The 26,314-nt window shown below is 44.4% G+C and overlaps 1 protein-coding gene across 50 annotated transcripts in view; it reads left to right on the top strand.

Moving 5' to 3' along the window:
* ABLIM1 (actin binding LIM protein 1) overlaps window positions 1-26,314 on the top strand; it is a 338,773-nt gene that overhangs the window by 280,955 nt on the left and 31,504 nt on the right. For 32 of the 50 annotated variants that reach the window (XR_014826285.1, XR_014826292.1, XR_014826269.1 and 29 more), the window contains 7 exons: window positions 1,254-1,341; window positions 5,955-6,013; window positions 9,051-9,134; window positions 19,429-19,506; window positions 20,511-20,666; window positions 22,666-22,701; window positions 24,793-24,922. Coding sequence is in view for 1 of the 50 variants with exons in the window: in XM_021073348.2 (XP_020929007.1) it covers window positions 1,254-1,341; window positions 5,955-6,013; window positions 9,051-9,134; window positions 19,429-19,506; window positions 20,511-20,666; window positions 22,666-22,701; window positions 24,793-24,922 (631 nt within the window). In the remaining 49 variants the exon portion in view is untranslated. The remainder of the gene's footprint in view (window positions 1-1,253; window positions 1,342-5,954; window positions 6,014-9,050; window positions 9,135-19,428; window positions 19,507-20,510; window positions 20,667-22,665; window positions 22,702-24,792; window positions 24,923-26,314) is intronic. The other 18 variants (XR_014826278.1, XR_014826274.1, XR_014826298.1 and 15 more) reach the window with 2 other exon arrangements.

The following is a 26,314-nucleotide window of genomic DNA, read 5'->3' as shown; positions in this document are numbered from 1 at the left end:
GGCAAGGAGCTACTTACTCAGTGTTAACATTTCCTGCACTCCCCTCACCCCACCCCCTCTGCCCCCAGGAAGAAATAAATAAATAATGCTGTGTGGACAAGAACAAAATTCCTCTTCTGGAATTTTCTGACAGGCACCCCTGGAGAGATTTCATTTCTGGCTTCTCCTTTTAAATAATTTCAGCTTTTTTTCCCCTCTCAGTTAGCTTCTCACACTCTAGCGGCTACGTGGCTTCTCAGTTTCTACAGGAGCGTGTGAGGAAGGAGTCACCACCTGACCTCTGATTTCCTACTGAGATTTCACACAGGCACAGGGTGCAGCTGCTTCCAGCCCTAGGCTCTCAGCGCTGCCTTGCACACAGTTAATGCAACAGAAATGTTTTCACGGTTGATTGATGAAATGATTTAATTGCAGAGTACATTTGATCATTTTTAGGGGGTGAGAGTTTTTGCTAAGCCGTGAACGAAAGGATTTGGTTTTGTCAGGCGTGCATTTGGAGCGTGACTCTAATGTGATTCGGCACCTGTCTAGAGAATTGTCCCTGTGTCCAGTGACATTTTGCTTTGGGAAAATCCACACCTGCTATGATGGCATCTGTCACATTTATGAATGCAAAAGGCCCATGCGTAATGCAGGGCCACCTCAGTAAAACGCCTTCTTCAGAAAACAATTAAAACGAGGCTTTGGCAAAAGATTATTCTCAGCAGCAGAGAAGAAAATTAGGGCTCCTTCTGAGATCAAAAGTGGTGGATGATGTCTTTCAGTATGGTTTTTCTCATCTTGATGTAAGTTGGGGAGATTTTTATTATTTTCAGACTGTTTAGCTAGGAAAGCAAGACCCGATAAATAGGATCCTTTCTTTTTATTGCTTTAGTACAAACCAGTTGGCCTCCAACCTTAATTTGGGTGTTAATAGTTTTGAGGTGGGCTTTTTGGGAGATGGAATGGACTCATCTTAGGCATGTGGCAACCATCCAGGAGAGCCCAAGCTGAGAGACAGCTGGATCCCAGAAACCCCAAGAGGCAAGACACCCTTGCACAGCAGGCATGGGTAGCTGGTATTTGAGCCCCTTCCAGATCCAGTGGGGTCTGCTTCAGCTTTTAGGGCAATTGGTATAGAAAGTTTGGTCCATTGCACAATTATTTTTCCTGCCTTAGCTTCCTTTCTTTTCCTCCAAATTTTCATGTCCAGAAAAGAGGCTGGCCGCCATGACCAGAAGTAGATTAAATATTTCCTTCCTCTTCTCTTGCAGGCAGGTGACAAACATTACCATCCTAGCTGTGCACGATGCAGCAGGTGCAACCAGATGTTCACAGAAGGAGAGGAAATGTATCTTCAAGGTAAGATGGACCCAAGGACCCAGTTATGTTCTCCCTACCTAGGGCAAGAAAACTTTGCTATGTTTGTTTTGAGAGAAGGAGGCATTTCATTAGCTGTAAGGTTACCCAGATCCAAAATGCGTATAGCCAAATGTTACCTCATCCATTAGTATTAATCAGCCAGGCAGTTGACGTGCTGGCAGTGAGCCCCCGAGGCTGTTAACAAATGTGTTGCTTCTGGAATGAATGAATTGGACTTGATGTTTGATGCTTTGGAGATAAGGCAAGAGTGAAGATCAGCTATGCCTCCTCCCACTACCAACCTCCACCCAACCCCCAGGAGTACGCTTGGGGAAGAAAAGATCAGAAGAGGAGAAGCATTTTTAGAAATGCTACGCTTTGGATGGCTACTTGGTTTTCTTTCATTTCACTATCCTCGAACAAGGATTTGGGGGGGGGGGCCCTTCCCGGCTGTCCTTGTCCAGGCTTTCAGAAAGAAGAAAATCTCATATTTGGTGAATTGCATCACAAATGTACTTCATCCCGTGCAGATGACATAGCTGTCATGTTGGGACAAAGAGGACAGAGAGTGAGAGAGAACACACCCAAAGTCCCTGAAAGAGAAATTGAGAAGTTTCTGGTGCCAAGAAAGTGCTCATTATCAGAGGGCCATTCGGTGTTTTGTTTGTTTGTTTTTTCTGTTTTAATTTTTTATTAGAGTTGATTTACAATGTTCTGTTCATTTCTGCCGTACAGCAAAGTGTTCCAGGTATACATATGTGTATATTCTCCTTCTCATATGATCTTCTACCATGTTCTATCAAAAGTGATTAGATAGGAGTTCCCGTCGTGGCGCAGTGGTTAACAAATCCAACTAGGAACCATGAGGTTGCGGGTTCGGTCCCTGGCCTCGCTCAGTGGGTTAAGGATCCGGCATTGCCTTGAGCTGTGGTGTAGGTTGCAGACGTGGCTCAGATCCCGCATTGCTGTGGCTCTGGCATAGGCCAGCAGCTACAGCTCCGATTAGACCCCTAGCCTGGGAACCTCCATATGCCGCGGGAGCGGCCCAAAGAAATAGCAAAAAAAAAAAAAAAAAAAGTGATTGGATAGAGTTCCCTCAGGTCCAGCAGGACCTCATTGCCCATCCCTTCTAAATGTAATAACTCACCCCAAATTTGGTGTTTTTTAATGAAAACAACTCTGATTAGTTTTCATCTCTAAAATTCTGAAGCTTCTTAGAGCACTTTTGGGGAGGAATCTCCTCCAGTCACACAGCACCATCTGTGCAAGCATTTTACTATTTTTAGCAGGAAAAAGAGTCATTAAATAGACAAGGGCTTATCAGTAAAATTAGCAAGAACTGTAAGAGCTATTGCTTGTTGAGTTTTGCTAATTACTGGGTCTCATCAGCCTTTGCGTGTCATTTCTTCATCTCTCTCTGCACATAACACTGTGCGTAGTTTTAATGAATGGTTTGCTCGACTCTCGGTTTTGTTTTTAGGCAACGAAGAAGAGTCTCTGGAAATTGTTCTTGAGTATTAGAGCAAAGCTTTGGCTCCTCTCCCCTTAAAAACGCTAGCTGGATGAGAAATGGACAACCCAAACATCCTCTTAGCTTTCAAATGCAGTCTCTGAAAAATTATAATTAAAAGTACCACCCAATTATATTTTTTATTTTAAAAAATGTTTCATTTTATATTGGAGTATAGTTGATTCATGATGTAATGATGTTAGTTTCAGGTGTTCAGCAAAGTGATTCAGTTATACACATATCTATTATTTTTCAGATCATTTTCCTGTGTAGGTTATTACAGAATATTGAGTAGCATTCCCTGTGCTATACAGTAGGTCCTCACTGATTATCTATTTTATATATAGTAGTGTGTATATGTTAATTCAGACTCCTATTTTTTCCCCCCACTTTGGTAACCATAAGTTTGTTTTCTGAGTCTGAAATATCCCTGAATTTTAAAGGACCCGATAAAGGCAAGTGACAAGCACCAAATCCAAGGCCCCAGGTGGCCTTGATATGACACATTTCTCCAGGGAAAGGCTAGAATCCTTGGGAGCAATAGGCAGGTGTCACTTTACATTTTCAGCACAGAACAGATTTATCTTTCAGATGGTCTCCAGGCTCTGTTTTAAATTTGAGTGTTTCCGTTACAGCACCTGTAGCCAAAGACCCAAGAGTGCATGTCACCCCTTGGTGACAGAAGGCTAAAAATTGAGACTCAGGGCTCTGGGTGCAGCCTTGGACTTTTTCATGGAGCAGGAAGCCAAATACAGTGATTTCAGGCTATGCACAGGCGACAGCACATTCATATCACAAATACACAACTCTCTGTTAAGAGGGACTGTGTTCAGAATTCCAGGATTGTCACAAAGCTCTTCGGGAGATGGGCTTCCATGTTTTCTGCCTGCCTTCTCAGCACATCCTTGAAGGATGAGCGGTTTCATCTTCCCCAGCATCCGATGTTCTTTGAGGCTCTTGGTCTCCGAGGGTCTGACCTTGGGAGAACCGTGTGATGCCGTGTGCCTGCCCTGGACTCTGGACCAGGACGCATGCTCGGTGGAACCTCCACAGACACTGCTCCTGGCCCCCGCCCTGACCCTCAGCCTCAGGCTCCCCACATTAAGAGGATTTCCTGTGCTTTGTAGCAAGCCTCAGAGTAAATACCAGTGCTGAACAAACCCTGTGTCCATAGCTTTTGTTCATTTGATTTATTTATTTATTTATTTATTTATTTGGTGCAGGGACTGGGGGTTGAGTGAAATAGAAATGACTGTTAAATAGGGATTAAAATATTATTCTCCTATAAAGTGCTGTTTTCTTTCCCTGTCATTACTTTAAGTGTTTTAGCTCAGTGGTATAAAATAATTCAAGAGTTATTTTAATTTGATAGCTTTTCAAGGACACACAGATTGCTGCTTGAGGAGATAAAGATTTCAACAATGAAATAGGATGTCTCATATTCATGCTGAAACCCTTATTAAATTTCTGTCATCTACTGACTGCTGTCAACTTGGTGACTTTCTTCGCTAGGTCTTCTTAAGTGCCCCTCGGGTTCTTCTGCCCATCCCCACATTTGAACACACCCTTACATGGACATAGGACTTACACATGGACCTTATCCACAAATTACATGCACTGCATCTCTAGGCATAAAGAATCATATGGGCAGGCATTGGGATCTTATCAAAAAGGAGATTTCTATTGGGTATAAGTGTGTTCCTTACTGCGGTGGTACTGGTACCATCTAGGACTGTGCTTTATACTCTTAGAAAGTGAGATATTAACCCAGGAACAGAAATGACACTTAAGTAGTAACTTCCCTAGTTTAAAAGTGAAGACTTGAAATAATTTCGAAACTCTTAAATTTGTTGAGGTTCGCTTTGTGCCGCAGTATGTGATCAATTCTTGAGAATGCTGTATAGTAGGGGAAAAAAAAATAATGTATCAGGGGGAAAAAAATAATGTATCGGGGAAATAAAAAATAGTAATCAAATAAAAATGAAGACTTTTAAAAGTTAATTAGGAAGTTCCCATTGCGGCTCAGCAGTAACGAATCCGACTAATATCCATGAGGATGTGGGTTTGATCCCTTGCCTTGCTTAATGGGTCGGGAATCCGGCATTGCCATGAGCTGTGGTATAGGTCACGGATGCAGCTCAGATCTCGAGCTGCTGTGGCTGTGGTGTCAGCTGGCAGCTACAACTCCGATTCATCTCCTAGCCTGGGAACTCCATATGCCCCAGGTGCATCCCTATTAAACCCCCGAAAATTAAAAAATAAAGTTAATTAAAAGATTCAAAGTTAAAGGAAACTTAAGGATTTGTAGTGTAACTTTTGACCTTTCTGCTAGTTGGATTGATTTCCTGTATCTTGTGTAGAGAACTGATATAATCGGATCAACAAAAAATTCAGTGAGTTTTGCTTCTGGATATAAATGATCTGGTTTGACTTTACTTCCCTCATCTGAATTGCTTGATTGTTTTGATGTTATATAAACATGGCTTATGGCTTATATTTCTGAAATTAAATGCAGCTGTTGGTAAGCACACAGACATGACTTTTCAAGGATAATAATATGGTTTTAAAAAAAAAATCACCACCCAGTCAAGACCTAAATATCTCTTATATCAAAACACTCTTGTGCCCAATGAGTGGTTTCTGTGGATTAGGATTTTTTTCTCTATCTTTTTTTTTTTATTTTTTCTTCTCTTTTTTCTTGTTTTAGGGCCACGCCTGAAGCATATGGAAGTTCCCAGGCCAGGGGTTGAATTGGAGCTGAGCTGCTGGCCTACAGCGTAACCACAGCAATGCGGGATCCAAGCCACATCTGTGATTTACACCTGAGTTTGTGGCAACACTGAATCTTTAACCCACTGAGCGAGGTCAGGTATCGAACTTGCTTCCTCATGGATGCTAGTCAGGTTCTTAACCCACTGAGCCATAGCGAGTGCTCCGGGTTATGACTTTTATAAGAACAAGCTCAGACTAGATGAGGAAAGCTCACCTGAAGTTTGAGTTATCATGCGTCACCTGGGCACAGGGCCATGCTCAGATGTTCTGTCTAGTAGGACGGTGGCGTCTTTCCATTTCCTTTATTCTCAGCCATGCATTCTCTTTCCAGGTTCTACCGTTTGGCATCCCGACTGTAAGCAGTCCACCAAAACGGAGGAAAAGCTGCGGGTAAGGAAGGCCTTAGAGCCGAGATGCCAGGCGCACTTGATGGCTTTTGCGTTATCACTGATTCTTGACGCTGGAGTTTGGGGTGGAATGACTTTTTGTGACTCTTTTTTCTCTATAGCAGACCCAGTGGAAAGGCCATTTGGCCAGGAAAGGAGGTCCCCTCCTACATCAAACCGATCGTGGTTTTTGTTCCAAATGCGTGTATTGGACACAATAAGCTTGGCCTCGTGAGTCAGGTTCTTAGGAAAACATTCAAGGGAAAAGGCAGACCTTACAGATGTGAAAAACGTATTTCATCAAGTTCTAGGTCCAGCATCTGGGGACCTCCTCACTGGGTTTTTTTGGTGCTTAGTCCGTAGTGTCCCATCTCAACCCATTGCTCCCTGCGGTCGTTCCTCTGCTCTTGCTACATTCGACTGGCTTCTCCAATCCAAATGCACCAAGCGGCCTCCATCTGCACAAGCTAATGAATTGTCAGAGAAAACCTTTGGGGGAGTCACGATGAACCCAGACATGTCAATGTGAACAGGTGTTCTTGATTGCCTTTGTAACTGAACCCTTCGGTGGCATCAAAATGCCGTAACTCCCCAGAACACTGAGCATATGGGCCAAGGGATAGACCCTCTTTAATCTCTCACATCTAAAGCCTCCTCCCGGTCTTACTCAATTCTCAGATCACCTCCAGGGGACAAGGTTTTATCTGTTTCAAAAGCAAAGAGCTGTACACCATTGTAAGGCCATGATCATAATCTATGTCTAATACAGATGTTCCTAGGTTTTCACTGGGGCTGTGCAGTGTTTTTCAGAGCAATCATCAGACTAGATCCTAGTTCGTAGGCACTCAGTTTAGCTACCTTAGTGGTACCCTTAGGAAAACGAGAGTTTGGCTACACAACCTGATGTCTCAGGGAAAAGAATGGCCCAAATTTATTTTCAAAGCTGGATTCTTGACTGGGGTATCATATTTTCTCAATCTACTGTGAGCAGACATATGGAGCGATGGATGTAACCCCTAGCAGCAGCGCAGTTGGTATGTCCATGTGTCCTGGTCACTAATGTGTCACTTATGAAGGGGTGACTTGGTTTCAGAGAAATGATTATCAGCAAGACCCCCCCCCCACCTTTTGGCCTGCCATCCAGCTCTTATGCTCCTTTTCCAGTATCTTTCCTTTATTCTCTTCAGTGAAGCCTATGTGTGCCCAGGAGATTTTTTCCTTTGCTTTTTTTCTTTTCTTCTTCTTTTTTTTTTCCATTTCAACTGGCATCTGTAAGATCAGATGGGAGATATTTTGCCAGTTGAATAACTTGGAGACTTGTCCCTTGCCTGTGACCCTGAATGAAAGTGATTATCTTAGAATTCACCGCTGATGTGAATGATGTGATGATTCTACTTTTAAGTGGAGGGGGAAAATAATTACTTTTTTCTCAAAATAATTGAGTAAAGACCAGAAAAACTGGAGAGGAATTTGTCCACCTATATTCGGATGATTTGACCCCCGTTTCAAAATAAACCTTCAACTTGAGCATGTGTCTTCACCCTCCAGTCCATCAGTGAGGCAGGTACACACTGGAACAGCCCCCAGACCCTGGGAGTCTTGAGGACCCATGGATGCTTTGAAAATGGGTTATCATTCTAAAATACCAGGACATCAAAGATAGTACTTACTGCCACTTTTATTATAAGAATATAAAATTCACAGCATCACTTGTGGATGCTGCCCCCCAAACCACCCGAGCAGCTTGTGGTTTGCACTATCTTTACAGTGAGGCCTTTACAGTGAATAATCATTTTTACTCCATCCCCGATGAAGTCTTTGGGGAGACGTTAAGAGAGGAATGCTAACGAGGCCAGACTGAATGGAATGCATCTCTTCTCTGGAAGGATTGCTTGCATTTGCAGAATGTATTACTAAAATGATAAGAAAAAATTAACCCTCTTGATCACATCTTGATGGAACTCTTTGGATAAGTTTATGAAAACAGCGAGTGAATTGCTTCCACTCATTCTGGCCAAGAGGAGCTATTGTTTTGTTTTGCTTTTTTCCTTCCTTTGGTGAAACTTTTCCAGAGAATTCCAGAGCTCTTCTCCTAAAGCCAACATTCACCACTTGGGAGGTCAAGGCAGCCCTTGGCTTACTCACCCTGCAGTACAGCCGGCCATGCATCTCCAAGGGGAAGAAGCTCTGACGTTGGTGGGATTTAAAAGAGGACAGATTTTGAAGAGGGGGAAGGATCCTGTGCTCTCCTAAGGGTGTGTCTACAGATCACAGCCCTGAGCCAAGATTGCCAGGCCTTTCCCTGGGCGTCACATCAGTACAGTTACCATAGCAAAACGAAAATGTTTTAATCGTTCAGCCACCCCAAAGAGTAATCCACATTCTCAATATTTCAAGAACTTGTGGGGCACAACAGATTCTTAGGAACAATGGCTTGATTGGCTTCTAACTCCTCATATATAGGAGTGTCTAAGGCAAAAGAAATGGAAAAGCATGATGGGGGGATTGGAACATAGGTCAACATACTGTAACCTGAAGACCAGTTACCATGCTTTTAAACATGGACAGCTGGAGTTCCCGTTGTGGCGCAGTGGTTAACGAATCCGACTAGGAACCATAAAGTTGCGGGTTCGGTCCCTGCCCTTGCTCAGTGGGTTAACGATCTGGCGTTGCCGTGAGCTGTGGTGTAGGTTGCAGACGCGGCTCGGATCCCGCGTTGCTGTGGCTCTGGCGTAGGCTGGTGGCTGCAGCTCCGATTAGACCCCTAGCCTGGGAACCTCCATATGCTGCGGGAGCGGCCCAAAGAAATAGCAAAAAGACAAAAAAAAATAAATAAATAAAAAATAAAAAAACATGGACAGCAAAAATGCACATATGCGCGTGCACACACCCAGTCAACTAAAGTCATGTCACTTGTTGCTCCTATCAAATTAATTTCCCTGAAGGTTTTCTGGGGGAAGGGGGTTGGGGTTTGTTGGATAGTGTTTCTGAATTGAGGCTCTTTCCTTGTTCATTCTTCCCTTTTTCATGTTTCACGGCAGCCACCAAACATCCATCGTTCTCCATCTGATTTCTTTTATCCTAAAAGCCTGATTCGACGTACAGGACGGTCCCCGTCTCTGCAGGTTGGCGCTGTGTCTGGGCTGAGGCTCGGGGCCGCTGTCCTCACCCCAGGCTTCTGCCGCTTCTCCTCTCCTGTTGCTTTTACCATCTAACGTCTCGGCTCCCGCAGAAGCAGATGCTCTTCTCACCCCACAGTGTGCATCTCACATTCTGATTTTGGCTGTTTTCTTCTCTGGACGATGTTTTCGCATAGAGCAGTGGCTAAAGCATTGTCTTCAGTACAGCGAGCACATTAGAAGCTGCCCTTTTGGTCCTGTGTTCCCACATTAGGTTCCTTGAACAAATATTTGCCAGGTACCCAGGTAGAGGAAGGAAGAAAAGACAGGTACATTGTTGTAAAATGATGCAGAAACGTATCACAGAATATGAGTCATAAAGATCAGGAATGTCCCATGAGGGAGGGGGGCTCAAGGCACCTCCGAGAAATATTGGCCTCTGAGTTGCATTTTGGAGGCTGGATGAGATATGAGCAGCTAGAGATGACAAGACAAGGGGCTGGCATGGTGAAGAGAGGGGCAGAAGCACAGAGCAGGGGGAAAGCGGTGCTCAGGGAGGGAGAGGGTTGGTTCAAGGAAGGACGAGGGTCGTGGAAAAGGAAACAAATTAGACTAGGCACCTGCTCGGCAGAGGCGGGGGGGCTGCCACCCACTCTCGCCAGGTCTCCCTACGAATCCCCGCCAGGTGGCTCTCCTTATCCCCATCTCACAGATGGAGAGACCGAGACCCATCCTAGTTAACTAACTTCCCCAGAGCTATTCCAACGGTAAGTGGAAGAGCTGGGATTGGAACTTAGGTCTTGGAACTCAGGTCTCTGTGAGCCCATAACGTGTGGTCTTTCCACGATCCTCCAAAGAGAGAGTGAGAGAGAAACCTGGGAAGACAAAAGGAGGACGGCATGAAACACGGGCTAAGCCTGGTGGTGTCTGAGGCAGGGCTGGTGTGTAAGGGCACCGCGCCTGCCCAGAGGCTCCTCCGAAGCAGGGAGGGTAGCCATCCAGCTCTCCAGATGGCAGCAAGGCAGGAGGCCGCATCCCCTGCACACACTTGACCTTCCTTCAGGATCTCTTAGAGCCCGTTGAAACCTCAGCCTGTTAAATCACAAGTGTCTTTCCCCATCCCGTCTTCATCCAGATGAAGCCCATCTTGTAGCCCTGCTGACAACCCAGGGTTGCAACACAGCCCTTTTGTCTGGGCTTTGTGCCTACACACCAGTTTGCTGTGCTTTCTGGAACGACACTGCGGCCCAGAAGAGTTTTGGTTTGGATCTACTTTGATTCAAACTTCATCTTCTTTCTTTAAAGGCCTTGAAAGATGGAAGTATAGAGTTTGAGAGTGGAAAACACTCTTTTAGACACCCCGCCCCCCTGCGCCCCCGCCAACTTTATCTATAGAATGAAGTCAGCTGATGGCTATGCCAGCAGCAAGACAAACTTCAGATTCTAGGCCCTGGATGCCTGGCCTTGGCCCCGGATGCTGCCTTACATTCAGTTCAGTGTGTATTCATTGTGTAACCTTGGTCTATCTCAAAGCTTTAGCTCCAGGGCCAGAATCCATGTACAGCAAACTGATACGGTATCGTGAATCCAGAGGAACAGCCAGAGTTCATCCTCAGAGCTCAGAATCAGTACCTACTTGGCAGGAAGTTGCTTTTGCAATAGCTTTTAGGGTTTTTTCCCCGAAAGTATACTTTATGACTCCAGCAGTGTCCTATTTTGTTAGCTCGAGGCTATCACCAAGTGGTTCATTTTCATGACTTGAAGAAAAATACCACCAAGTGTGAAATTTTTTCATTTGCTCCAGACCGTTAAGAGCCTTGGAGCATCTTGAGAGGTGGTGGGCTGGAGGAGAGAGAAAGAAAGAGCGAGCGAGAGCGAGAGCGAGAGCGAGAGCGAGAAAAGGAGGGGGGGGAGAAAAAGAGGGAGAGAGGTCTCTTTTTAAAAACTTCTCTCTTCCTGTCCTGCTATTTGAAAGGGAGATCTGATCCCCATTATCCAGCGTTAAATATCAGTAAAGTCACCTGTAGCCCCATCGCAGAAAGGGATAAACAGCTTGAGACCTGGCAGAGAAAATGAGCTATTTGACAGGGTCTTGCTTCACGCATTGGCCATTGAAGACAGCTCACCAGGACCTTTGAAAAGCCTGAAAACACCAAAGCATTCTCAAGCCACCCGGATGTTTTGATCTTATAAATACTGTGGATTGCACAGCAGTTTATTTCACCAGATAATTTCAAGCACCTTTAGTTGTTAGATAAACAGTACTCCTTGCAGGGACATTCAGCCTTCTACGTCCCAGAAATAAGCCTGGTTTTATTGTGGAGGAAAGTCAAATTGATAAGAGGAAAGTCTTTTAATTATTTATATCCTGAAATTGCCCCTTCCTTCCTCTTGCTAAATTACAGGTAAAAGAAAATGGGGAAAATAGAATTACCTAAGAAAAACCTATTCCAGGATTTTACAGGAATAGTACCTTTTGTCTATCGGTAAAAATTGGTACGGAGCCTTTGTAATTCCTGTTGTAATTCACTATAAGCAAAGCACACGGTATTCCTAGGACCGAGTTTATAATAATCTGGAGTGGATCGCTTGCTTTTGTTTTAAAAAGGGGCTTCTCTGCTGTGCCTTTGGAGGCAAAAGCATGAATGGCAGCCATCCAAAACGGGCATGAGATTTTTTTCCTCTGAAACTAACATTCACTAGATTATAACATGTGCACTTGCAAACTGTAATATACCAAACAGACACTGTGTGTATATGTCTACAAGGGAGCTAATTAGAGGTTTTAAGTATGTCTAGAACTAGGAAATAACATTGTTGGTTATTGTTTTATTTTTGTTACTACCTTCCCTGCTGCTTTAGTCCCAGCTTTCACTCTGTTTGGATATGTTACTCTTTTGGGTGTGTCTTTACAATTCATCAGAAGGTACAGGTGTTAAGATTTATCCTGCGAAAAACAGTGAGGCCTCTTGGCCATGGTAAAGGCTGGTGGCAGTTGTGTGACTGTCTCCAGAGAACTGGACGTGTGCCAGTGAGCCCCTCCCACTTCCTTGCAAACACAGATTTCTTTTTTTTTTTTTAATTAATTGATTTATTTTTCCGCATGGGGGAAAATACAGCATGGGGGCCAAGATACACTTACATGTATACATTTTTTTTCCCACCCTTTGTTCTGTTGCAATATAAGTATCTAGACCTAGTTCTCAAGGCTACTCAGCAGGATCTCATTGTAAATCCGTTCCTAGCTGTATCCCATAACCCCAAGCTCCAGATCCCTCCCACTCCCTCCCTCTCCCCCCAGGCAAATTTCTTTTCCCAAGAGGAATTCCTTTCTTGCCTGAGCAGTGAGCATTCAATGCATGCAGTTCTTAAACGTATCCCTTCTTCTGCAGCTGTTATCACCAACTGGTCTGGTGAACTTCAACAAAAACCCAAGGCAGGTACTGTGCCCCTTAGCAACCCTTCGTAGAAGGCAGTCAGTCACCTTCTATCAGTAGTTGTCCCACCGGTGTTCCCGAGCCCTCTCCTCTCTGGGCGCCAGTTGCCTGTAGATTCTCCCTTCTTAGAGCATGGCTTTGGGCAAATGCACACTAGGTGAACGTAGTTGTTGCATCTTCGTTCCTGCTGAACGGGGGAGGGTGGGGGTGGCAGAGAACCCTCTAGCACCCTCCTTGGAGGAAGGAACCAGGTATGGTGCATGGTGACCCCTAATTGGCAATAAGGGGAAATTTTCATTTCTCTGTTGAAGCTCTGGGCAGCGTTCTGCTAAGTGTTTTGAATGGTCAGCATTTGAGGAATGGTGAGAGCTGGGGTAGAAACGTAAAAAGATCTCTTCGGTGTAATTTTCATTCTGTGATTGGGCCTTCTGAATGGTAGAGCAGATGGTCAAAGTCAAGGGATAGGAAAATAACAAGTGAAAGGTAGTCAGAGGGCTTTTTGTTAGTTTCATACAGAAAACAAAAAGACGTGCATTTTCAAGCACTTGCTAGTAGGATCAAACGCCATTCTTTTCCTCTTTCCTGTTGGAATGAACTCCTAGTCTCCTGGTAAGACTTCCTTGTTGACTTATTTTTTTTTTTCCTCTGAGGAAAGTAAAAGTCTTTCTGAAATCGAAAGTAAGTACGTGAATGCGTGCTGGAGCAATAAATGTGGCGAAGAGAGATTCAGTGAGAACTGCCGCATGCAGCTAGAAGGTTCTTTCTGAAGGATCCTTTGCTCGTGTTGCCAAAATAAGGGTGAAATTATTTGCCTGATCTTGCTGGCAAAATGCTTTGAAAGAGCACAGCCAATCTATCATCCTTCCTATATCTGCCTTGCTTTTGCCATCTCTCCCCGTGCCCCCGAAAGATGGCATCAAAAGAAAGAACTGAATTTTTCCAGCTGTGCCTTCAAGTTGTTTTTGTCTCTAAGACATGAAGGAAAAAGTGATTAAAGGAGAGTAAGGACACTGCTTGGCTGCAACAGCTTAATCACAATCTTTGTTTTCTTTTTCTCTGTAGATCAGATCTGGACATACCTTTGGGGATAGAAATTTGAAATTCATTTATAATACAGGCAGGAGGGTAATCGTGCTTATCATAACTCTTATGGAGAACTCTAGAAACAAAGGCTATTGACACATTTGGGTTATTAATTTAAAGCAGTGAATCACTGTTGTTAACTTGGATATCTGAATGCATTGAAATAGCCATTTCGGTTAAATAATTGCGTATAAAGATCATGTGTAAGTATGGATTACACAGCCCAAACAGTGACACTGGAATTAATGGTCGAGAAGTAACTGTCAGGGAGACTTAAAAGAGGAAAAACATGTCACTAAGTTGTTGCTTTTGAGGTTGCGATGAGTTTTAAATTGAGGGTGTGGATGTGAGCTGCTCTGTTGGAAGACAGCTCTGTGCCTTTTGAAGATGAAGGCCATCAGAGACCTTCAGCAAGTCAGTATTAATTAGGAGGAAAAATAGAGCTAGAAGAAAAAAAGGGGTTCTTTTAGTAATAAACAGGATGTTAATTTAAAATTCAGCATGTTTATGTGCTTTCTTATTTTAAAATACTTCTCACAGGGTTCCCTGGTGGCTTAGCAGGTTAAGGATCTGGCATTGTCGCTGCAGTGGCTCAGATTGCTGCTGTGGGACAGGTTTGATCCCAGCCTGGGAACTTCTGTATGCCAGGGGCACAGCCAAAAAAAAAAAAAAAAAAACTCTTAGATTGCATTTTCACTTTAGGTCTTGAACCATTGAAATGTCTTTTGTCATAAAATGTAGTATTAGGATTTTTTTAATGTAAAAAATTGTTTTTACATTAAAAAAATTGAAGTATGGTTGATTTACAATGTTGTGTCAATTTCTGCTACATAGTAAAATGATCCAGTCGTACATATATACATTCTTTTTCTTTTCTTTCTTTTTTTCTTTTTAAACAGCCACACCTGTGGCAAATGGAAGTTCCCAGGCTAGGGATCAAATTGGAGTCGTAACTGTACATCTGTTTCACAGCCACAGCAACACCAGATCCAAGCCCATCTGCAACCTATGCCATACCTTATAGCAATGCCGGATTCTTAACCCACTGAGCCAGGCCAGGAATCAAACCCACATCCTCACAGAGACAGTGTTGGGTCCTTAATCCACTCAGCCACAGTGGGATCTCCTATACATTCCTTTTCTTATATTATCTTCCATCGTGGTCTATCCCAAGAGATTGGATCTAATTCCCTATGCTATACAGTAGGACCTCATTGCTTACCCATTCTAAATATAATAGCTTTTTTCAAAAAAATTAACACTTAAAACACATAAAAAATAAAACTCCACATGGTTAGAACTCTAGATGTTTAAAATTGAAATGTAAATTTATAAATATTTAAAATGAAAACTCCAAAAGCAATAGTCCAGTTTTTAGAATTAACTTTATTATCTTTATACGGGAGACACCTCTCACCTCTGTCGGTGGAGCAAATACACTTTGGGAGCCTTTGGGGACTAGGGCACAAAGCGGGCAGGCCCTGGGTACCAACTGGGCTTTGAGCACGGTTCACAAGGCAGCAACCGGGAACCGTCCTGGCAGGTGAGTCAGGCCTGTGCGAGCTCTTCACCATCCATCACGGCAGGGCCTTTGTAACTGGAGCCCAGATAGAAGCAGGAGGTCACCATCTTGGGAGGATGCAGAAGCACTTCACGGCGTTCTCAAGAAGAGGAAGGACCTGCGTCAGCTCCAGGGGCTGAGATGATGAGCATCCCTGAGTTCTCATGGGAGCCTCCACACCGCAGAGACCTCTGGGAAGTCTGGTCTGTGACGCCCACCTCTGCAGGGACCATCCTAGCATGAGGAGCAAGGCTGAGGCAGTGCTGTCCTTCATTATTTGCGATGAACCGGCTAAGAACTCCAGTCTAAGGCCAAGGGTCTCTGCCACGTGCCAGGCAAGGTGCTTGAAGCTTCTATATGCATTGACTCCTTTCTCCCGAGAAAGTGGGTGGTGTTAGTCCCCTGTCCTCTATTCTATGAGTAGGGAAGGCGAAACCCAAGGGGAAAAAATGAGAGAGAGAGAGAGAGAGAAGGAAAGAAAAAGTACTCAGATAATGTCCCCCAGCCAGGAGAGCCGGTGTGTGAACCAAGGTATTTGAGTCCAAAGCCAGCCTTTCAACCCCACCAGATTTTACCATACAGAGTCGTGTTTTATCATTTTCAACAGTAATACAAGTTAAGGACCAGTGTAAGAAAATAGGCAAGCAAGAATGCCTGTCAAAGTAAAGTTTAGCGGAAGTCAAGTTTATGGTAAGGTTAGGAGGTCAGAAGGAAGCAGAAGCAAACAGGGGCAGATGCAGGAAGGAAAGAGCAGATTCTGAGTCTCCAAGAGCCGTCTGGAGCATTTGCCTAATATGCTAAATAGTCTGAACAGGCATGTGGCAGGGCGATCTCTCTCTAACAGGAGGAGCCAGAGCTGCGGTAGATTTGGTGAACATCAGACTGACTTCGAAAACTGACTATGGGGAGTTCCCTGATGGTCTAGTAGTTAGGATTTGGTGTTTTTGCTGCTGCAGCCCAGGTTCAATCCCTGCTCCAAGAACTGAGATCTCACATCAAGCTGCTGCACAGCACAGCAGAAAACAAGCAAAAAGAACAACAACAACAAAAAAAACCTGACTATGAAACTCTTAAAAACTGACTATGAAACTCTTAAATCTTTATTTTGGACTCAGAGAACCCAGGAGAGTTGCATGCAAGTTGGAGATGATTCAGGTCTGAAAACCTTGGAAGAATCGAATGGAATTTGACGAGAATTCAGATTGTCGGCTGACTCTTAAAACCTTGAGCTCCGCAAGATTAATAATGTAAAGGAACAAGACATAAGCTTCAGAGAGAGCCTGTGTCACTCAGAGGATACTTCCTGTGAAGAAGGAAGGCCAAGAGACTAAATGGGGCCTGGCTGCTTCATCCAGACACCCTTCCTTCCGTGGAGTTCTCCATCTCAGAGGGGAGTTATGGGGACCCTGTCCTGACCTGTGCTCATGTTTGTCCCCAGCTGTGTTCCTACCGGCGTGCACAGCACACGAGAGAATGAAGCACTTGAGCCACCCCCAGGTGCATGGTCACAGGAAAGACAGAAAGATCCCTGACCCACATTTGGCCAAAATAAGGATGCATAGGAGCTCCCCTGTGGCCCAGCAGGTTAAGAATCTGGTGTCATCTCTGCTGCAGCTCAGGCCACTGCCATGGCCCGGGTTTGATCCCTGGCCTGGGAACTTCCATACGCCATGGGCACAGCCAAAAAAATAGATAAAATAAGGATGAGTAACCTGGGAGAGACCCCGCAGCTCAGTGTGCACTTGAGCTTCTCACACAGCATCTACGCTGCTTGTTAATGAAAACAATCCTTTGCCATGGCAACTCCAGCAACTGAAGACATCTGACTGTCCTGGGGTGCCCCCTCTCCCGCCCCACCCAACACTAAGCTGGTGGTCCAGGCTTCTTCTAAGCTAGTGGCAGTAAAAACATTTTCACTGAGCAGATACTCTTCTGCTAGTTCATCTCAATATTTTTCTTTTACTTTCACCTCATTTGTCCCAAAGCCACGTTGATGAGAAATACATGGTTACACCTGCCTTACAACATGAGCCAAAATTTAGCACAGGGGTTAAGCGCTTAGGGTTCTGCCTCTGCATGACTGACTTCAAACCCTGACATTTGCCTCCCTGTGTGTGACTTTTCCCTCATCCATAAAATAGGGGAGCTCCCGCTGTGGTGCAGAGCGTTAAGAATCTGACTGCAGTGGCTCGGGTGGCTGCAGCGACATGGATTCAATCCCTAGTCTGGTGAGAGGGGGTCTGCCGTTGCCTCAGCTGTAGTGTAGGTGACAGCTGCAGCTCAGATTCAATTCCCGGCCCAGGAAATTCCATGTGCCTTGGGTGCAGCCATAAAAAAAATTAAAATTAAAAATAAGGATGTTAGCAATTCCTTCTTCATGAGATTATTGAGAAAATTAAATGAGATCATGCCAGGAGTTCCCATCGTGGCTCAGTAGTTAATGAACCTGACTAGTATCCATGAGGATGCAGGTTCAATCCCTGGCCTTACTCAGTGGGTCAAGGGTCCAGTATTGCCTTGAGTTGTGATGTAAGTGGCAGATTCAGCTCAGATCTGGCATTGCTGTGGCTGTGGCACAGGTCCGTGGTACAGCTCCAATGGGACCCCTAGCCTGGGAACCTCCATTGGCTATAGCTGCAGCCCTAAAAATACAAAAAATAAAAAAATAAAAAGTAAAAATCAATCAATCAATCAATGAAATCATGCCTGGGAAGTGCTTGGCACAGGTCCTGCCACATAGTAAGTGAGCAATAAACATTCGCTTTTGTTAATATTCTTGTGTTGTACAGAAGAGGTTTTGCTTTTATATTGAATGTGGAAAACACGAGATCCTGGCCACTGGCAGCTGAAGGACTGCCTGTAATTAAGAATTATCCCTCAGAGATGGTTACAAGCTTAGCTTTCTGAAAGGATGGCCTCTGTTATGGAGAGCCACATTGTGGTGGTGTCACTTCTATGTTTTTTTTTTGTTTTTTTTTTTTTTATTATTTTCCCACTGTACAGCAAGGGGGTCAGGTTATCCTTAGATGTATACATTGCAGTTACAGTTTTTTCTCCCACCCTTTCTTCTGTTGCGACATGAGTATCTAGACATAGTTCTCAACACTTCTGTGTTTTGATCGGGACATGGATTCAGGAGTGGGGCTTTGTGAATAATGCTATTGTGTGAATCCTTCCTTCTTGAACATACTCAGATTTGGGGAGTTTTCTCCTAGTGAGATATGCCTGTGATTGGAAAATTGTCACTCTGGGAGGAAGGCACTAGTACGTGGCAGGTCTGGGAGAGGAGGCCCAGAAGTGTCGAGCCTCGTACACTTCCACTTGTGCCCAATGATTTCTCCGACCCCTTACACAGCTGGTGAGGACAACCAATCACACCCCTCCAGTGACTTCTTACTATCGCAACAAGTCTAATCACTGCCTGCCTCGCATTGACCCCGCAGGTTTGCTTTCATTGTTTCAGATGTCAGTTACTTAGCAATGCAAACCCTTGTTTCTAGGAGAGTTTTTGGAGGGCTCAGTTACACTCACATTCAAGGTACCAAAACATCAATAGAAACAGCACTGAAGGAGTTCCTGTTCTGGCTCAGCGGTAACAAACCCAACTAGTATCCATGAGGATGCGGGTTTGATCCCTGGTCTTTTTCAGTGGGTTAAAGAATCTGGCATTGCCGTGAGCTGTGGTGTAGGTCACAGATACAGCTTGGATCCCATGTTGCTGTGGCTGTGGTGTAGACCGGCAGCTGTAGCTCCAACTGGACCCCTAACCTGGGCACTTCCATGTGCTGCAGGTGTGGCTCTAAAAAGACAAAAAAGGAAAGAAAGAGAGCGGGAGGGAGGAAGGAAGGAAAGATAGAAAGAGAGAGAAAGAAGAAACAGTACGGAAGAGGAAAAGTCCTATTTCTAATATAGATCTAGAATGTACCAAGCAGAGAAAGGCCTTCCCCACAGCCACAGCGACCCCAGATCTGAGCCACATCTGCTCCCTATGCCAAAGCTGCAGCACCGCCTGATCTTTTAACCCACTGAGCGAGGCCAGGGATTGAATCCGCATCCTCACAGACACTAGTCGGATTCTTGTCGAATTCTTAACCTACTCATCCACGATAGGAACTCTTCTTTTTAACCGGCTTGGTCTTTTGGAAAGCATAGGGGCTTAGGCCAGTCTTGATTCTGCAGCCAAGGTCTGAACTCTCACAGGTCACGCTTTCGTTTACAGCCCACCAGGACCTCCTCTGAAAGCATTTATTCTAGACCAGGCTCCAGTATCCCTGGCTCCCCAGGTCATACCATCTATGTAAGTATCTCCTTCTGGAAGACTCTTCCGGGCCAGGTAAGGTAGCAGAGGGTAAGCGTGGCCTGAATAACCCCAAAGCCAATAATTCACAACGATTTCTCTTTCTGTGGAGAGACCCACGGTTCCGTCTTGTAGATCAGCCATCTCAATCCCGTTTTCCTCCAGGCGATCAACTGTGTCCATTGATCGAGTGATGAAGTAGGTGGCGTATAAAATGCCCTGAGAGGATGCAGGACTCAAACAAATGTTCCTCAATTGCATATAGCTGTTTGGGGATTCATTATACATTTTACATAAAAAACATTGATATGAATATTCTTAAATTCTGCCACAGAGGTCTTTAAATATTTAGTCGTTCAGTATGCCCTTCTTGTTTTTAACTATCTGGGAGGATTTTTTTGACCCCCTGAGCTTTTCCTTCTCTGTAATAAATTTAGAAAAACTATCCTGAAGGTTTGCAGGCTTCTCTATTTGACAAATTCTACGTAGATTTTTTTTCTTTTCCTGAACTTTTAGTGACTTAAAAAAAGACCCATGGGAGTTCCCATTGTGGCGCAGTGGTTAACGAATCCGACTAGGAACCATGAGGTTGCGGGTTCGGTCCCTGCCCTTGCTCAGTGGGTTAACGATCCGGCGTTGCCGTGAGCTGTGGTGTAGGTTGCAGACACGGGTCGGATCCCGTGTTGCTGTGGCTCTGGCGTAGGCCGGTGGCTACAGCTCCGATTCAACCCCTAGCCTGGGAACCTCCATATGCCGCGGGAGCGGCCCAAGAAATAGCAACAACAACAAAAAAAAAGACAAAAAAAAAAAAAAAAAAAAAGACCCATGAATAGTATCTGGTATAAGTGGGCAACTTTAAAAAGACTGTGACCATGCCAAGCAAAATGGTTTGGGTTTGGTTTATTTTTAAGGTTTTCACTTTTTAAGCAAGACGTGAGATGCACTAACAACGGTTTTCCAAAGATGAAAACAGAGTCATTTTTCTTTCTGTTTGACTCTGGCAGGCAAAAGTCGACAATGAAATCCTGGATTACAAGGATTTAGCAGCTATTCCCAAGGTCAAGGCGATTTACGACATCGAACGTCCAGATCTTATTACCTATGAGCCATTCTACTCTTCAGGCTATGATGACAAACAGGAGAGGCAGAGCCTGGGAGAGGTAAGACATACCCACACGTTGTGAGTGAGTGGTACAGCTTATTTCTCTTTTGTCACATGTATAAAAACTGCTGATTGGCATCCAAATAATTCAGAGAATCTTTTTTGGTTGCCCACTGTTGGGAGGCTTCTGGACTAAGTGCTTTGAGATAGTCAAAAAACAATCATGTTATCCCTGCCCTTGGGAGGTATGAGCCAGGAGGGGAGCAGACCAACCACAGAGAATTGCAGTGAAGGATGAGTAGACTTTAGTGCCAGGTTATAGGAGAGCCGAGCCAGCGTACCGGGAAGAGAGCCAGGGTTGTCAGAAGAGAGTCTGTGAGCTGGGCAGAGGGAATATGGGAGGGAAAGTACCCTGGGGCAGTGGGGAGCAGGTCTTGTTCTTAGAGCAGACTGAAATATATTCATGGGAGCCACAAGGAGAAGGAACACCCCCTAAATTTTGACAGCTGCAGTCTTTAGTATCATGAGAGAGTTGTTACGTGCACGAAAAGGAAAGGTCGAAAGAACAGGGCCATGGTATAGCACAGTGGTATGAGCCGGGGTTCTAGAATCAAATTAACTGGGCTCAACCCAGGGAGTCCAGCACTGGCTGTATGATTTTGACCATGAGACAACCATTCCCATCCTCGTTCCTTCGTCTGTAAAACAGATAATGACAGAATCTGCCTCATGCAGTATTAGGATAAAATAAGTATCTATGAAAGATTAATCTCTCATCTCTAGATAACTTGTCATCTGTTAAAGCTAAACTACATTAATTATTAAAGCAATTAGTCGAGAATCAGATTCGCGGTACATGTTCAGCAAATGGCAGCTGCTACTGTTGTTTTTACCTGCCCCCTTGGGATTTATTTATACTCTCCAGGAGTTAATGGTCCACAGGCTGGAGCACAGCCTCAGCCCCTTGGGACTCTGCCCTCTCTGTCCCCAAGGTCTCATGGGCTCTGGTCTGTTTCCCCTGGCCTATTCAACTCACTCTAAATGTTTTTGCCTTTCATTTTTTTAAATTGGAATCATCTGTACACTCATGAGTCTACTCAAGGAAGTGTTTCCCAAGTAGTGTGCCAAAATTAGCCATTCACCCAAGGCTAAAACCAACAGTAAACTATCTGCAACATCACAATGCTTTGAGATCTTAGACAAAGGAAGTTCATGAAAACGCGGTGACTCTGTCTTATTCTCAATAATATATACATGTAATATTTATTTTTAATAATTATGTATAAATTTATTTTATATTTATAATATATATATATATTTTTTCAAATTGGTTTTTATTCCAAAGCATAGCTCTACATCGAAATGGTCCATTGGTCAGGAAGCGGTGTCCATTTTCATGTAGTGCCACCTAGTGGTCATATGCTATAACTGCATTCTCAGCTTTTTTTTTTTTTTCTCCTGCAGCTATGCTTAAGTGTAGGTTTGAGCATATAGAGAAATACCTTCAATTACTCTAACTTAATTACCTAAAGCATGACAGCATATTTATCAAAATTCATGGTTCGTAGGCAGAGGCATGCGCCCCATTCTCCCAGGAGCTTTGTCACTGTGTCTGTCTGAACCCACTCCCAACTTACTGAATCAGAAGATGGGGAATGGGCAAGGGTGCCGACGTGTGTTTTGAATAATATTTCCAGGTGATTCTGATAACCAACTCTAATTCAAATGAAAACCAAGTTAATAAACGTTGTGACTTTGTTTTTTTTATTGTTTGTCTTTTTGTCCTTTTAGGGCTGCACCCTCAACATATGGAGGTTCCCAGGCTAGGGGTCTAATCAGAGCTACAGCTGCCCGCCTACGCCAGAGCCACAGCAACTCGGGATCCGAGCCGCGTCTGAGATCTACACCACAGCTCACCAACGCGGGATCCTTAACCCACTGAGCGAGGCCAAGGATCGAACCCTCAACCTCATGGTTCCTAGTCAGATTCGTTTCTGCTGCACCATGATGGGAACTCCCATTGTGACTTTAATTCTTTTTTTTTTTTTTTCTTCTAGTCTCCAAGGACTTTGTCCCCGACTCCATCAGCAGAAGTAAGTGGCATCTTTGAACATCCCAGTGGGTGGAATTGGGGGGTTATGTGAATTTTTGCAAAAGGGTATTAAACAAACGAATTATGTAAAGATTCGGATGAATGTAGTGCTCTTTATGTGTAAAGAGGTGACTGCAAGACCCAGAAGGAAATTTCTTTTTAAATGGAGATCAGGGAATAAAACCAGCACCAGCTTTGCCCTGTGCCTCTGACAGTAGAAAAGTATGTGCAGGGAGCAGAGCCACTTGTCCCAATGTTGTGAGCTCTGCTCTCATCCATAGTTAATTGACCTGAATCCTAAGCTACTCGCTTATCTGAAATGGCCAGTAGTGGTCATGGTGTTTCTATCAGTAGAGCCAGCTTTGTGGGAGGCCATTCCTCGTAGTCTAAAATTTTAGTCCTGTCCCCTGTCTCAGGGTGAAAAGGCCTTCCCATGATTTTTATCCCATCCTCCAGGCTGGCACGTCCCTCAGGAAAAAGCTCCTGAGTGTCTGGATCACATAGAGCCAACAGTGATTATTCCTTAGTGAGCTGTGGGTCCCCTATCAGCCCATCCCTGCTCTTCCCCCTGCAGCATCCAGAACCAAAGCCACAGCCCCCAGGTTAGTTACAACCCCTGCACATTGTACTCAAGGCTCTTCAGAAAGCTGATGACATGGAGCTGCCAAAAGAAATAGCCCCGGTCCCAGGAGCATCTTGCTTTTGTCCTCACCCACACTGACCACCTTCTTGGCGACCAGAGGCCTTAGAAGCACTTTTTGTTGTCCCTGCATAATGTTTCCCTTGGAGGGTGGCTTCGAAACGAGTGGCCTCAGCTCAGACCAACTCAAATCTGAGCATGGTCCAGCTCCAAGGGCGGACCCAGTCGTTTCCTTCTATTTCAGCTATTACAGATAATAGTAATCCAGGGACTGTTTACTTAGCGTGCTTCTTAGTATTTTGCATTTCCTTGTGCATCCAGTGAGTGAACTACTATTACTAATAATATCAATAGTCTTGTCCTAAAGCCAAGTAACTTTATGGATAGGCTGCATAAAACTAGATGAATCTTAGGTAATCGCTATCATTTGAGGCAGTGAAATCTTTGTATTATCGTGATGGTTTCTGACCAAGTGCTATGACTAATTTGTTTCTATAAGCACTCTGATCACATACAAATAAAGTTATAAAGAATTAACTGCTATTATGGACCAGTTGTGAAGCCAAGGTACATTGTTGGGGGGATTTTGTTCTGTTGTTGTTTTATGTATTGTCATCGCCAGCTAGGATCAAACCAAAGTTTCTTTACCCTTTGCTCTCGAATTTCACACCTCCGTGGTTACTGAGGTTTTAATTTAGTCATTTTCCATGCATTCTTTCAAGCCTTTATTTTTATTGTGCTAGTAGAAACTTCACAGGACAACAAATCCTAAAATGTAAAACATTCCTTGTACGCCTCTCATTTAAAAGTTTCATGCTACGTTTGTATGGATTCGATTTTTTTTTTTGTCCTTAATACCTAATATATTCTTTTCTAGATTTGGCCATGGTGCCACAATTGTGATGCTATTGTATTCCTTTGAATTGATGGGCCATGATTTACTGGCTTATTTCTCAGTTTGTTGAGCACATAATACAAAGTTTTGTCTTTATAAATGGTGGCATTATAAATGTCTTTGAGAAAGTTTTTCCAGTTAAAGGTCATTTTTAATGGGTGGGGGGGAGGACTTGTTTCCCAAAGTGGCAAGTAGAATAATTGGGTTTGGGGCCACTACAAGCGTGTTCTCCAGGAAAACCAGCTTCAGATGTCACCAGAACCACAACAGGAATGGAGCGTGTGGGTCACAACAGAGGCTGGTTGTGATGCGGCCTCTTTCTGTGTGATCTGCGCACCTACCCAGGTCCCCTCCCTGCTTGGAACCTCCTGAGACACTTCTGCCTTTATGGAGAATGTGCACATTCATACCTGTTTAAGGGATAGAGCCCTGCAGCACGTACATGGGCAGGTAGACGTGGTCACTCCTGGGTGACTTTAGAGCAGCTGGCTCCCAGTCGAACATGACAACAGCCTGAATGTATGACCTGTGCTCCTGCTTTCTGGCTTTGCTCCTAGGGCTACCAGGACGGTCGGGATCGGGCGATCCACCGGTCCACCAGCCAGGGCTCCATCAACTCCCCCGGGTACAGCCGGCACAGCTACACTCCGACCACGTCTCGCTCTCCCCAGCACTTCCACAGACCCGGTAAGGGCACTGGTTCCCCAGATTCACTCTCTAGCAAAGTCATCCACCTCTCTCTCTGATTGTTTTCCCCACTACTGATTGTGTATTACAAAATCTAGCTGCCAAAAATATCGGCCCCCTTCCAGAAAAAAAAAAAAATGAAAACCCCCCCATCCCACTAGAGTGTGTGTTATTTCTTTTCTTGAAACAGGAGTCATTTTATGGTTCTATTCATTATGATTTGTGAAAGAATTCCATTTGGACAGTGAACGACCTGAAGCAAAGGAGATTTTTTTTTTTTTTTTTTTAAGAATTGAAGAAGAGCTCAGCAATTTGAGACTTAAAATGGAGATCTCCAAAAGAAACTGTGGCGATATGCCTTTTAGGCTTATCAGCATCCTCTAAAATCCAGTGTTGGGCATTTAGGGATGGGTTTGTTATGTTTTCCTTGTCCGGATACATAGTATTACTATGTATGCTTGGTTAAAAGTTCCTGCTGGAAGGAAGTATCTTCTACAACCTCAGGGTCCTATTTGGTAACTTTGAAGATGCCTTCCAGCCTAAGATTGTGAGTCAGACTTGGAAGACATGAAAACACTAGGTGTTTGGACTTCATTTGACCTTTATCTCTGCAGAATGCAGAACCTTTTGCTACGCGTAGAAAACTCCCACATAGAGGAGAAAAAGAATGGAGATCCCAGCCCAGAGCCAGGGTTCCTGAGAAGCAGGTTCCCCAAGGGAGATTACAAACTTGGCAATAGAGTACATCTACCAAGCCTTCATGTTATGCCTCTTGCTCCTGCACAGGCTGATTAGAAACCATCATTCATGTGATAACTTACTTTCCAAAATAAAACCAAAGGAAATGAACAGAATGTGAAAAGGCTGCAATCTTCTCTTTGAAGCCCTAGCTTTTAAAGCTTGCAGGGGGCAGTGGGGGGGGGCGGGGATTACCTTTTTACTATTTGATCCTTCGAGAATGTAGGGTTTTCTCTCGGCTCATCAATAGGTACTTAGTGTTTGTTGAGCCAATTTTCAGGAAATGAATTCCTTGCGTTTTTCATTTTATGCATGTGATATTCATTTTATGCATGTCCTGGACCGGGGGCTGGATTTAAACCCTTGTCTATCTGGGTGACAAGGAATCTTTTACGCCACCACCCCTGTGGATGGGCAGCCAACGAGGTCCCTGAGACTGCAGCCATGATCTTGTCAGAATGACGTGGGCACATTGTTGTTCCAGAGACCCCTGTATATCGAGGGGGTGGGCAGTCTGGGACATTGTTTCCCCAAAAGGTCACATCTTCATAGAGCAGGAGAACCCTCTTCCAGTCAAGGTTCTGATGGCGAGAGCCTTTAAGGACGTTCCCCGTTTAAAGCACTTCTCCTCCCCCTTCACAGTGTGTTAGACAT

The sequence above is a fragment of the Sus scrofa genome, chromosome 14, assembly GCF_054392235.1.
Source record: "Sus scrofa isolate SSC_HxYL_T2T_F1_AM1 chromosome 14, Sscrofa_HxYL_maternal_Yorkshire_Landrace_v2.0, whole genome shotgun sequence".
In the NCBI taxonomy this organism is placed as follows: Eukaryota; Metazoa; Chordata; class Mammalia; order Artiodactyla; family Suidae; genus Sus; species Sus scrofa.
This window is presented reverse-complemented; position numbering and strand designations above follow the sequence as displayed.